The following is a 12,549-nucleotide window of genomic DNA, read 5'->3' on the forward strand; positions in this document are numbered from 1 at the left end:
AAAAAGTCAGCTGTTTGTTACTGATATATTCAAATTTTCCCACTTGATCTTAGCTGTTTGCAGCGCTTCCATTCAGCTCCCCGCCTTCTCTCTATAAAGCGTCTCCATCTCTCTTTCCATTCTCCAGCTCTTTTTTGCATTCCAAGATGACCGCTACCTCTACATGGTGATGGAATACATGCCTGGAGGCGACTTGGTTAACTTAATGAGTAATTATGACGTCCCAGAGAAGTGGGCCCGCTTTTACACTGCTGAGGTGGTGCTGGCACTGGATGGAATTCACTCTATGGGCTTCATTCACAGGTGACTGTCGATGTCTGTTTTTTTTCTTTTTTTTTTCTTGTTCTTTTTCTCCTCAAATCCTTTTTTCTCTTCAGATTCCAGTGACTGAGTTTCTTTCCAAAACTATTTAAACATTTAATTTCAGACTTGTTTTTCATGCCTTTTTCAGGAAGTCTTTCAGGTGTCTGTAAATTAACCCAAAGCTAATGTGTGAAATCATTTCTCTTTGGCTTATGATCACTGTGAGACATGTTTGGTGAAAAATTTTGACCTTAAGAAGCATTGTGGTAAAAATCAAGTAGTCCTGCGAGCCTAATATGAATTATAAACAAAAAAAAAAGTCTTGTATTTCAAATACGTTGTTAAATTAGTTTCATGTGTTGGGTTGTTAAGCAAAAAGGTTATTAGATCTTCATGTGCTGGAGAACTTTGTTGGAAAGTAAGTTCTATATCTGACAGCCCTGATGATATTTTCTGTCCCTCCAAAGAATCATGAATACTGGTGATCTTACTAATAAGGTTTTGTACTCTCTGTACACAGGGGCAGGTACGGAAAGTCCATACCTTCTTTATTTTCTGCTCGGCCTAAATCCATGGTTAAATGAATCTTGCTCTCTCAGCCCCCCCTTCATGGTTCATAAAACCAGACCTAAAGCTGCAGCATCTTTAAACATGTCTGATTCAGCGTTTTCCTCTTCTCTACTCTTCCACAACAGATGATTAAATGCACCTGTGAAGCATTTCAGTGAAACTATTAGAACACAGCTGGAGCTTTTGAATGTCACACATGTGCTTTGGTTATCAGCTTTCTGAGTGACACGCGTTTCATTTGCGATGTGTTTGTACTGATCCCATCGTGTTTTTGTCTCAACAGGGATGTGAAGCCTGATAACATGTTGCTAGATAAAGCAGGTCACCTAAAACTAGCAGACTTTGGGACCTGCATGAAAATGAACAAGGTATTGTGTTCAGTTTCCTTAAATACGAGAATGTTATCACACTATGTAGATTAACCTTTTTTTTCTTGTAAATAATATTTTAAAAAAGCCCAAAGCTTAGCTTCTACTTCTCTTCTGTTGTTTTCTACTTTAGCAAATTGTTTTGACCAAATAGTGGAATTGGAATGTTTTTCCCTCTAGGATGGTATGGTACGATGCGACACAGCAGTTGGCACTCCGGACTACATTTCGCCTGAGGTACTAAAATCCCAAGGAGGAGATGGCTATTATGGCAGAGAGTGTGACTGGTGGTCAGTCGGAGTGTTTTTGTACGAAATGCTTGTCGGTGAGTTTTGAAGAAGTCTTTGTAGAAAAGGACGGCTATTCTGCGGGTTTACGGGTGAATATGTAAATTACTAACGGCTCTTGTTGGTCCTCTGCACAGGCGATACTCCTTTCTATGCAGACTCGTTGGTGGGGACCTACAGCAAAATTATGAACCACAAGAATGCTCTAACCTTCCCGGACGACAGCGACATCTCCAACGATGCAAAGAAGCTCATCTGTGCTTTCCTGACTGACAGGTTAGATGGCAACAGATCAGGCACTTTATTGTAATGTGGGTCTTTGTCTGAGGCATTTCCCTTCTTAAGATGTGAACTCTTGTCTATTGTATTTGACCCTCTGTGGAATGAATCTAGATAGAAACATTCATAGTGTTCCTCCCTGCACTGCTCAATAAGCGAATATAAAAACATCTTGAAGAATTTTAAGAATTCTAAACAAACTGTTTGTCCCTCTGGTCCCCTACAGGGAGGTTCGACTCGGCCGAAATGGTGTAGATGAAATCAAGAGACACCCTTTCTTCAAGAATGACCAGTGGACCTGGGAGAACATCAGAGAGAGTAAAGCATTTCTACTGTTAAGATCCCCCCCCCGATTGTCTCAGCTCTGATTTAATTTGGCAGTCTGGACACTGTTATTTCAATCATGTCGCCAGCGATCATGTTTTCCATTTGACCTACGGCAGACAGTTGCAGGAAATTCTTGTAGACGAGCCATTCATTCAGTATCCTTTCCAAGACTAAACGTGATTCCTGCTTAGAGTAATAATTGGCAGCACAGCATTTTTGAGGCCTACAGCAGGGAGGCACTTCAACTCAAATGTTAATGTGCTGGGATTGCCACTGTAGCTGAGTGATTAGAAATGTAGGGCTAAATGCTGTAGCTGCAGTCTGTTCTTTAGTGGCTTTATGTTTAATACTTTACTAGGCTGAAGTCAGCACTTTGGTGTTTGCCACCCCTGTTGTTTCAATGCCTGACCAGCTCTGCCAGCCGACTGCTTTCCCTTGTGTTAAAAAGGATTTCAAAATGGATGTATCATCCTGGAAAAAAAGCTCAGTGCAAACAAAAGTACTTGTTTTTCTCACTCTTTTCCGACTGGAACTAATCCCTCTCAAAATGAGGTTGGAAATGAGGAAATATTTGTTAAAAATAAATAGGCATATGATAGGATCAAGATTGAGCATTTTAATTGTTTATTTTTTATTTTTTGGCTTTCGTCATTACTGGAAGTGTCGTGATGCCAGAAATTTGGCATCAACACCTCTAAAATTCCACAATTGAGAGCAAATACGACACCAAAAGCTTATAGGTCTGAAAAACGTCCTGCTCAGGCACACATGCACTTTGTGAACATTGTGTGTGGAGTATTGTTACAACATACGAAGCGGTTCCAATTCACAAATAGTAGGTCTGTTTGACATCATGTTAATATAACATTAACTATTTAAAGTTGGTGACCTAGAATGTTGTGGTATGAAGTGCTTTCATTTGGCACACTAATGTTTGATACACGGTTCCACTCCAAGGCTAAATATCTCCGTATCTCTTGTGTAAAGGGTTAATTGTTTATCATCATGAGGCTTTCTCATCCTTGTGCCGTTTGCAGCGGCTGCCCCCGTAGTACCTGAACTGATCAGTGACATTGACACCAGTAACTTTGATGACATCGAGGAGGATCGGGGAGAGGAGGAGACCTTTCCCATACCAAAGGCCTTTGTGGGCAACCAGCTCCCCTTTGTTGGCTTCACATATTACAGCAATCAGCAGTAAGTCAGACGGATTTAAAAACTGTTGTTGTTTCTGAAAATACTCTTGAATATTTGTTACTTACTGAGGAAATAATTGCAGTTCATCATTTCCATTTCAGCTTGATTATTGAAGTTATGTGTGCATAATGAAACCTTCATTTCCCAGCCCTTTGCGCAGCTCCACTGCAACAAAGACCAGTGACAAACGTTGCAGTTCCACAAAAGAAGACAAGAGTCATGTGAGTAGAAGACTGCACGTCTACGGGGTGTATAACATCGGCCATCTAATCTCATCTCCTCTCATCATGTAAATTGAAATGACATGTTTCTGTTTAGCTTGAGAACCTGCAAAAACGAATCTACCAGCTAGAGGAGCAGCTCCACAGTGAAATGCAACTCAAAGATGAGCTGGAACAGAAATGCAGGTAGGGAATAAATGATTTACTTGCTTTGTCGAACAAAATACTTAATGCAAAATTTTTAGTTGAAACAGATTTAGATTTCAGTCTAGTAAAAAAAAAACAAGACTTGAGAGTTGAATTTATTGGGAATTTAATGATGTGTACTTTAAAACAAGTTTCCAGTTAAGTTGTTTTATGTGTAAAAGGAAAGGCACCGGATTAGTTATCTACATGACATGGTCAGATTGTACCCTGTTATCTAGGTGTATGAAGCGCTTGAGTTATTTGTAATGAGGAAACCAAACGTTTTACATGCAGAAGTCATTAACTTCAGCATTTCATTGTAAGGAACAGTAAATGTTTAGTTTTTCTCTCATTCTGTTCTCTCCAGGGCATCAAACACCAAGATTGAGAAGATAATGAAAGAACTGGATGAAGAGGTGATGTTTTTGTCTCAATATCTCCTTATTGACAACCCCTAATTCACAGTGTTGGTTGCTTTGATGACAAATTGACAATGCGTGATTATATTCACAAGCAGTTTCGTCGAATATCTTCCTCTTTATAACCGTCCATTTAATGAAGTAATTAATTCCTCCACATCTAAACATCTCTGTTGACTGTTGCCACAGGCAAACCAGAAGAAGAGTGCAGAAGCCAGCATGTCTCTGCTGGAGAAGGACAAGATGATGCTGCAGCACAGATTCACAGAGTACCAAAGAAAAGCTGACCAAGAGGCAGAGAAGAGACGCAATATGGAGAATGAGGGTAAAGATAATGATGTGCTGCTGACTTTTGAATTAGACAGTCAGTGGGGTTACATGGCACTGTAAGAATCGGATTAAGGGCTAAATTACAATAAAACTGAGTTATTAAATTCATGTATACACCTTAATCTGACGAGAAATTGGTTCGTATCGGGTTACTTGCGGTCGGATTAAGACCCCGAGATAACTCGGTTGAAAGTCAAAATAAACGTGCTTGTAGACGCTGAAGCACGTGGTGAATTGGACTTTGCGTTCTGCACATGCTCGAGATTTTTTCCCGGGGTCGTGACCCGGAAGTCAAAGGAGACGATATTACTGTTGTTGTCACCGCTACTGTTGTTGCTCTTCGTTTGCCATCTTTCTCGAATGCCTGTGTTTGTTTTTGTTGTTGGTGGTGAAGCGGTAAACCGGAAGTGGCTCTATAGGCAATAGTTGAAATGGGTACAGCGCCACCTATCGTACCGGGGTATGGCATGCTTTGTGCCAATGATTTGATTCATTCACCGCCATATATCCAAGGATAATTGCACTTGCTCAAATAAGGATAATACAACTATAGCTATAATCGAAATATTCTCATCATGTAGACCCACTGACTGTTGATATAAGGTTTTTAGAGTGGAGATGCAGTCTGGACATGGATACAGTAATGAACTCTTCCTTTCTGTAGCTGCTGAACATGTGTGCTGCAAATGGTATTCCGGTGTTTTCCTATTATCTTATCTTATTAACTGTTAGAAGCATTATAACACGGACACAGTGTTTCGTGACCAGTGCTATAATTGGATTGATGAGCGTTGAGATGTTGGAGTTAAAAACTTGTCTTTCCATGCAAGCTTAAGAAGGGACTCAGGAATTTTAAATAGATGTGTTTGGATTCTAAGCTTAAATGATAACTAGTTTCACTATTTATTTATTTTTCCCCTGTCTTCATTTTTTTTTTTTTTTTTTTTTCTCTTAGTGTCAACTTTGAGGGAGCAGCTTGAAGATATGAAGAAGATCAGTCAGAACTCACAAGCTTCAAATGACAAGATTGCCCAGCTTCAGAGTCAGGTAAATAATAGAAATGCACACACACACACACACACACACACACACGCACAACCTGGACTAGCGGAGGATAATGCCATCTTATCTATTTTTTACACCCACTTCATCCTTTACATTTTTGCTGGAGTCTGGAACAGACCCCAGCTGTCATAGGATATACCCCTGGACAGTCAAGGACAACGGAGACCAGAGACAAACAACTGTGTATACCCACATTCATGCTTCCATTCAATTTAGAGTCATCAATTACCTCAACACGCATGCTTTTAGGCTGAGATGAAGCTGGAGTACCCCGGCCGGCTTGAACCAGAACCCTCTTGCCATGAGATGACAGTGCTAACCACCACCACACCACAGAAGAACAGTACATTTAACTTCATTTTCCTCTTTATTTTTGTTAACAGCTGCAAGAGGCTAATGACCTGCTGCGCTCAGAGTCAGACACTGCAGCGAGACTGAGGAAGAGCCAGTCAGAGATGACTAAGTCAATAAGCCAGTTGGAGACTTTGAACCGTGAGTTGCAGGAGAGGAGTCGTGCAGCAGATGGAGAGAAGGCACAGCTGGAGAAGGAGCTCCTGCTTCTTCAGAGCTCCCTGGACTCAGAACGAAGGAACTACAGTCAGGGTTCAGAGGAGATCAGGGAGCTGCAAGGTGACCTCATTCAACTCTCGCTTCAAGAAACAATGACTTCAAATCAGAGCTCGATTAAATATATAATTATTAAAAAAAATAAAAAATTTCATTTGATGCCAATTTGAAAATGATATTTTCGATATTATGCTAACTGAACATAGAACAAATAGGGTTTGAGAAGTAGAAATTCAGTAAATCAAATTTGTATGGTTCCAAATCTGTTAAAAATGAGTCTCCCTGTCATTCAGACACTTTATAAAGCTGTCCTACCAACAGAGAAAATCTATTGAGATCTATCTCTCTTTGCAAATATGTCTGATTTATCTGTAACAGAGATAAGTTTTTGAAAGTCATCTAAGTTAATTGGAAATGAGGTGCTGTGATGGACATCAAACAATGAATGAACTGATTGGCGGCGACTAAACAGATTTTGCCTTATATTTCTAAATGTAATGGTTCCTACTGACCCTGCAACCCTAAAAAAGGCTAAAGTGGATATAGAAATTGAATGGATGAATAAACTATTCTGTTTGCCTTTATGTTTCACTCTCAGCGAGACTGGCCGGACTGCAAGAGGACAATAAAAACTTGAAGCACAGCCTCTCCAAAGTGGAAGCAGAACGCAAGCAGGCCCAGGAGAGAAGTAATATCCTGGAGAAGGTAAACACAAGTAGCAGCAGTTGGATTAATAGCTGGGATAGAAAGTGCTGATCGTTTGTGTACTAATAAAAGCAATTCATGTTTGTCTGGTACCCTTCCCCATAGGAAAAAAATAACTTGGAGATAGACCTGAACTACAAGCTGAAGACCTTGCAGCAGCGTCTGGAGCAGGAACAGACTGAGCACCGGGTGACGCGGGCACAGCTCACAGACAAATATGAGTCTATTGAAGAAGCCAAATCAGCTGCCACGAATGGTATGCCAGTCCCATGTCAGAGCATGCCCTTAGACTTTTCCCTCCTGTTCTTTTTCCTATACAATTCCTATTTTCTGTTCTTTTTTCCAAGTCCTACTTTGTCTTCTCTGTTGCCTCGCCACCTCTATTTTGTGGAACTTCTTTCCCACCCCATCAACCTCTTTCGGCCTCATCATTCTTTTTCTCTCCTATCTGATCAGAAGTCACCTTCAGGTGCTGTTTGGATTGGAAGAATTCAAGGGGTGTAATCCAGTGAGCATGTTGGGACATCGCCTTGTTCCATATCAAAGCTCGACTGTAAAGTAGTTTTTGCAATAGAAAGATGGTCGGTTGAGATAACTTCTTTGAGCAGAAACAGACCAGTAGAGAAGAGTTACCTTTGTCCCTTTTTTTAATTAATATTGCTTACATTTTCAGATGGTAAATCTTTATTTTGTGAAGACTTTTCAACGTATTGCAGCCGATTTGGCGTGTTGTCTTCTTTGCTGTATCTGCTGTTAATCATCTGTATCGTTTCTGAAAACGTCACAGAGACAAAGTGAACTCCAGACGCCATACTAATATTGTCAAATTAGGTCCACACTTTTCTTTACTGCTCTCTTATTGGCTGTGGAAGATGGAATTAACTGTCACTGTCCTGCTCCAGCTGTTCAGCAGAAGATGTCGGAGGAGAACGTAGCAAGGATGAGAGCTGAGAGTCGGGTTGTGGAGGTTGAGAAGCAGTGCTCGATGTTGGAGTTTGACCTCAAGCAGTCTGTGCAGAAAATGGAGCAGCTGATGAAACAAAAGGAAAGGCTGGAAGATGAGGTTCGTGAACGGCTTGCACACGTGAGCTTTGATGTGATGTATTATGTATATGCCGTTGCTACAGTTCTTGTTTATATTCCCTCTGCAGGTGAAGAATCTACAGATACAGTTAGATCAGGAGTCAAGCAAGCGTGTCCTAGCTCAGAATGACCTGAAGGGCCGCATGCTGGAGGTCGACCGTCTGAGGTGTTCAGAAAAGCAGCTCAAGCAAGAGATCAACACAGCGCTTGAGAGTAAACGTTCACTGGAGTTCCAGCTGGCACAGCTGACCAAGTAAGTTTCTGAAGTAGAATTCTTTTCAAACTTTGTGCGAATGTGATCGCTCACCTATTCACTAAATATATTTCTTAAGATGTTGTGATAGGAACCAAATAAACGTAATAGGAACTATTGACATGACGAAGTCTAAAGGCTGAGTTATACTTCTTTTAACTGCCCTTGCGCTTTCTTCTTGCGCGTATGTTAATGGCTCGAGACGTTTATACTTCATTTAGCTTTGCCGGCGCTTGCGTGTGCTGCATGGCGATTCACTGCCAGGAGAGTAGGTGGAGTAGCGGGTTTTTTCAATGACAAGCCTACTACGATGAAAGGAAATTCACCGCCAGGAGCTCTTCGAGTGATTCATGCTTCTTCTTCTTGTAAATAGCCGGTATTTTGTCAGATTTTCAACACCTTGGGGGTCTAAACGACTACTTTCTCGCCTGAAAATGTTTCAAATGTTGCTAAAGTTATATATTTACAGAGTTTATAGCTTAAGGGAAATCAGCTTTTCAGGCTGGCTGATTTCGGCTCGGACAGGAGTGAAGTGCACTGTGTGTAAACGCTCTGCATACTGTCAGATCGATGAGTATGCCGTTTTCAAGTAGTAGGCTTGCATCTTTTCTTGCGTGAAGTTTAGAAAATTGAGGTGACACACGCAAGCTCGCAATGGGGGGCTTGCAACCGCGCAAGGGCTTGCGTTTCTTCTTGCGTCTTGCTTTGCGTCTTGCGTTACCGACTATAAACCAGGCTTAACGTGGGTATTGTAATTATAAGGGAAATAAGTTTACTCTGCAAGAAGCTGGCAGTAACGTCAGGAGCTGTTATTTCCTGTTACTGGAGCATTGGGCAGTAATTCTCTTTGGGAGTCGCGGCGTAAATTGCCCTAAGATTGCCTGTTATTTTCAAATAAGTGCTATTATTCCAGCTTAAAGCATGATAATGCCAAAGCTGTTTTGCCACAGTGTTTACACTATAAGATTAGGCTTTATTCTCAGTCCCGCTCCATCTACTCACTTACTAATCCTCTGGCCAGCTCATTCCACTGCACAAGCTGTTTTCGATGTAGGGCCTTTTTTTGATGAAAATGTCTTTGAAAGGTTATTTATATTCATGTTTAAAATTGGTTCTGTCCCAAATTGAAATAGAATGAAATGTGCAGGACTGATTTAATTGATTATTTTCAAAATTATATATTTTTTTTACAGACAATATAGAGGCAACGAGGGACAGATGAGGGAACTTCAGGACCAGCTTGAGGCCGAACAGTATTTTTCTGTAAGTATAAGTTGCAGTATTTCAGTATCTCTACTCTTAAAAAACGTTGTTAAAAACTTTCTCCGTCGTCCCCCAGACACTTTACAAAACTCAGGTCAAGGAGCTTAAAGAAGAGATTGAGGAAAGGAACCGGCAGGTACAAGAGGCACAGAAAAGGGTGCAGGATTTGTGCAGTGAAAGGTAAGAAATGAAATTCTCTTGATGCAGCGCTGCCACTCTCAACCATTCAAGTGTTTATTTCTGTATTTATTTAGCTTTTGTTGTTTGATTTTGTGGGGTTGGGCCAGTCGGAGCTAACTACATCACACCCTTTATCCTCAACACAGGGACTCCCTGTCTGCCCAGCTGGATCTGACTGTGACCAAGGCTGAGTCAGAGCAGCTCGCACGGGCACTTCAGGAGGAGCAGTACTTTGAGCTCAGCCAGGAGAACAAGAAAGCAGCAGTTAGACATAAGCAGGACGTTGGGGAAAAGGAAGCTACTATTGCACGGGTGAGCAGAACTGAAATGGACCCTTTAATCTACAGTTTACTGTTTCGCTCTAGCTTTATTAACTGTGAATGAGGCAAATGATCATTTTCGCATTTCTGTGCAGCTTGAGGAATCCAATAAAACTTTGACCAAAGATGTTGAGAACATCAGCAAAGAGAAGGCCGAGTTAAATGAGAAGCTCAGTGTTCAGGAAGAAGGTACTGTTGTTTTCTAACCTTTTATCTCTGTGGTTTATTTTAATTCTACTGTTTAGACAAACCGAGTCCCTTTTTCTTTTCCAGAATATATGGCGCAGAAAGAAGAGATTTCTAATTCACTCAAGGCTCACTATGAGAAGAGCCTCAGCAACGAGCGCACACTAAAAACTCAGGTGAGGATGTTACTCTTTACAGAAGTTAACGACACACACACTTCATCTGCTGAGTAAAGACGGAACAGAGGCTGATGCTTTGCAACTGTCTACTTCGATCCTTCAGGCGGTAAACAAGCTGGCAGAGATTCTGAATCGAAAAGATATGAAACTCGACCAGAAGAAGAAGGGCAGCACAGCAGATCTGAGGAAGAAGGAGAAGGAGAACCGCAAGCTTCAGCTGGATCTCAATCAGGAGAAAGAGAAGTTTAACCACATGGCCATCAAATACCAGAAGGAGCTCAGCGAAATGCAGGCTGTGGGTTAACACCTCCAAGTACAATCCAGTTTGATTATCTAGAGTATCATAATATCTGTTTTTAATCTGAATCTCTTGACCTTCCTACTACCAGCAACTGGCAGAAGAAAACGCATATCGCACCGAACTGCAGATGCAGCTGGACAGCAAAGAGAGTGACATCGAGCAGCTCCGGGAGAGGTTGACTGATATGCAACAGCGCATCGAGAACTCGAGCGTCACCAGCTTGCAGACAGATGACATAGACAGTAATATTGCAGGTATGACTACATCTGTGTATAGATAACAAAGCGTCTGTATCAAACGTGTGTTGGAAATGTTTCTTGTCATGGATCTTACTTAACTGCTTCCTACTCTATTTAGGTTTTCTGTACACACAATTTGAACTTGTGATTTTGAGAGTTGAGAGGCACAATGTTGCTTTGTCCTTTCTGCAATCTGTCTGTTTCCACATTTGGTTCTTATTGCTCATATATAGTTAGAACACACTTGTTTTCATTGGACGAACATTGTTAAGTTTTGCAAATTAAGTGGTAGAAAGCTAAGTCAGTAATATGTTTGTTATAGTCCAGCTGCTGTGCTCTCCTTCATATGCTAAACTTTTCTTAAATAAGCTGTTACTTATACTTTGCTCTAAGTATGTTTTCTTGTATGTCGGTGTCTGTGGTTAAATCAATCTCTCTTATTTCCCTCATGTCCAGTTGGTTCTCCTTGCTCTTCTTATCTTTGTAACTCCCATTCCTTTTCCTCTGTGAGTAACTCAGTGGATGAGTCCTTCTTGCCCGCCCTGTGCTGCAGCTGTTGTGTGTTTCGTCTCGTTTCCCCTTGATTTTCCTTAGTATTCTTTTGCCAGAGGTGCTGTATCTATTGGAAGAATGGCCACACTTTTGAAAGAAGCCCAGTAGACCTGGGAGTAAATGACCTCTTGAAAATCATCAATGACTAACATTAATGAGATGTTAAATCACAATGTTGGCACTTAATTTACCGAATGTCACCAGGCTACCCCCAACCAAATTAGAGCAGATTACTAGCAGCACCCTGTGTGAGGTTTACCACATCACTCTCAGCACCTTTCAAACGCGTCCTGAGAGTGAAGAGAACACTCTTGTGTCTTTGTCAGCATGATCACCAGAAGTACTACTCTGTTGGACACGAAGACCTCCGTCACACTGCCACATATAGTAGACTAGCCTGTTTAAATTCACTGGTTCTATGGTGCTTGTGTTGTTTCAGCTGCATGCCCTTGCCTTTTTTGATTTTAACTTCAAATTGTGTCAAAATGTAACCTGCAGTGCACCCGTTTGTTCCTGAAAAAGGAGTGAGTGATAACACTTCCACACGCTTGACATGCTGTAGAAATGAGTTAGTTCTGCTTAATATCTTCCTGCTGCATGGGATATCTTCGGTAATTTCCTGTCACCTGCTCCAGTGGAGTTACCCTAAACCCTTCAAAACTCCCCCTGGAGTTTCATCTTTTGTTCAAAAGTAGTGCAGCAGTATAACCTTTGACTTTTGTTTTTCCCCAGTTGAGTTTGGATTTAATTGCTGCATGGCCTGCTTCCCATGTCTTTAATTCACTGCACATTTAGTCAATTCTTTTTTTTTGTTTGTTTCTTTGCTGCTTTTCAGAGTCCAGATTGGAGGGCTGGCTGTCCATCCCTAATCGTGCTAATATCAAGAGATATGGATGGAAGAAGCAGGTATGCTTCATGTTTGGAATGCTCACCTGCTTTTTGTTAAACTTTGTTATGCTGCCACAACAATTACAGCCAACGACTTGAGGGCAAAATCAGGCTTCCTCTGATGGTCTTTTCAATATTTTCAGTATGTGGTGGTGAGCAGTAAGAAGATTCTGTTCTACAACGACGAGCAGGATAAGGAACAGTCTAACCCCTCGATGGTACTAGATATCGAGTAAGTTTTTCCTTTTCCACGCCATTACTGCTGTTCACTTGTTGGCATT

At 41.2% G+C, this 12,549-nt stretch overlaps 1 protein-coding gene across 5 annotated transcripts in view; it reads left to right on the top strand.

Annotated features, from left to right (window-relative positions):
* The window catches only part of rock1 (Rho-associated, coiled-coil containing protein kinase 1), a 28,962-nt gene that overhangs the window by 12,776 nt on the left and 3,637 nt on the right, over window positions 1–12,549 (top strand). For 4 of the 5 annotated variants that reach the window (XM_075483182.1, XM_075483184.1, XM_075483180.1 and 1 more), the window contains exons 5-29: window positions 128–303; window positions 1,157–1,241; window positions 1,422–1,566; window positions 1,666–1,804; window positions 2,034–2,125; window positions 3,172–3,331; window positions 3,480–3,552; window positions 3,650–3,738; window positions 4,106–4,154; window positions 4,347–4,482; window positions 5,443–5,534; window positions 5,936–6,182; window positions 6,718–6,824; window positions 6,930–7,080; window positions 7,727–7,887; window positions 7,976–8,160; window positions 9,354–9,423; window positions 9,500–9,603; window positions 9,750–9,915; window positions 10,019–10,112; window positions 10,197–10,285; window positions 10,392–10,583; window positions 10,678–10,843; window positions 12,216–12,286; window positions 12,412–12,500. In XM_075483182.1, coding sequence (XP_075339297.1) covers window positions 128–303; window positions 1,157–1,241; window positions 1,422–1,566; window positions 1,666–1,804; window positions 2,034–2,125; window positions 3,172–3,331; window positions 3,480–3,552; window positions 3,650–3,738; window positions 4,106–4,154; window positions 4,347–4,482; window positions 5,443–5,534; window positions 5,936–6,182; window positions 6,718–6,824; window positions 6,930–7,080; window positions 7,727–7,887; window positions 7,976–8,160; window positions 9,354–9,423; window positions 9,500–9,603; window positions 9,750–9,915; window positions 10,019–10,112; window positions 10,197–10,285; window positions 10,392–10,583; window positions 10,678–10,843; window positions 12,216–12,286; window positions 12,412–12,500 — 3,128 coding nt within the window. Of the gene's footprint in view, window positions 1–127; window positions 304–1,156; window positions 1,242–1,421; window positions 1,567–1,665; window positions 1,805–2,033; window positions 2,126–3,171; window positions 3,332–3,479; window positions 3,553–3,649; window positions 3,739–4,105; window positions 4,155–4,346; window positions 4,483–5,442; window positions 5,535–5,935; window positions 6,183–6,717; window positions 6,825–6,929; window positions 7,081–7,726; window positions 7,888–7,975; window positions 8,161–9,353; window positions 9,424–9,499; window positions 9,604–9,749; window positions 9,916–10,018; window positions 10,113–10,196; window positions 10,286–10,391; window positions 10,584–10,677; window positions 10,844–11,284; window positions 11,335–12,215; window positions 12,287–12,411; window positions 12,501–12,549 lie in introns of all 5 variants that reach the window. The other variant, XR_012772835.1, reaches the window with a different exon arrangement.

Source organism: Odontesthes bonariensis, chromosome 14, assembly GCF_027942865.1.
Source record: "Odontesthes bonariensis isolate fOdoBon6 chromosome 14, fOdoBon6.hap1, whole genome shotgun sequence".
Lineage (NCBI taxonomy): Eukaryota > Metazoa > Chordata > Actinopteri > Atheriniformes > Atherinopsidae > Odontesthes > Odontesthes bonariensis.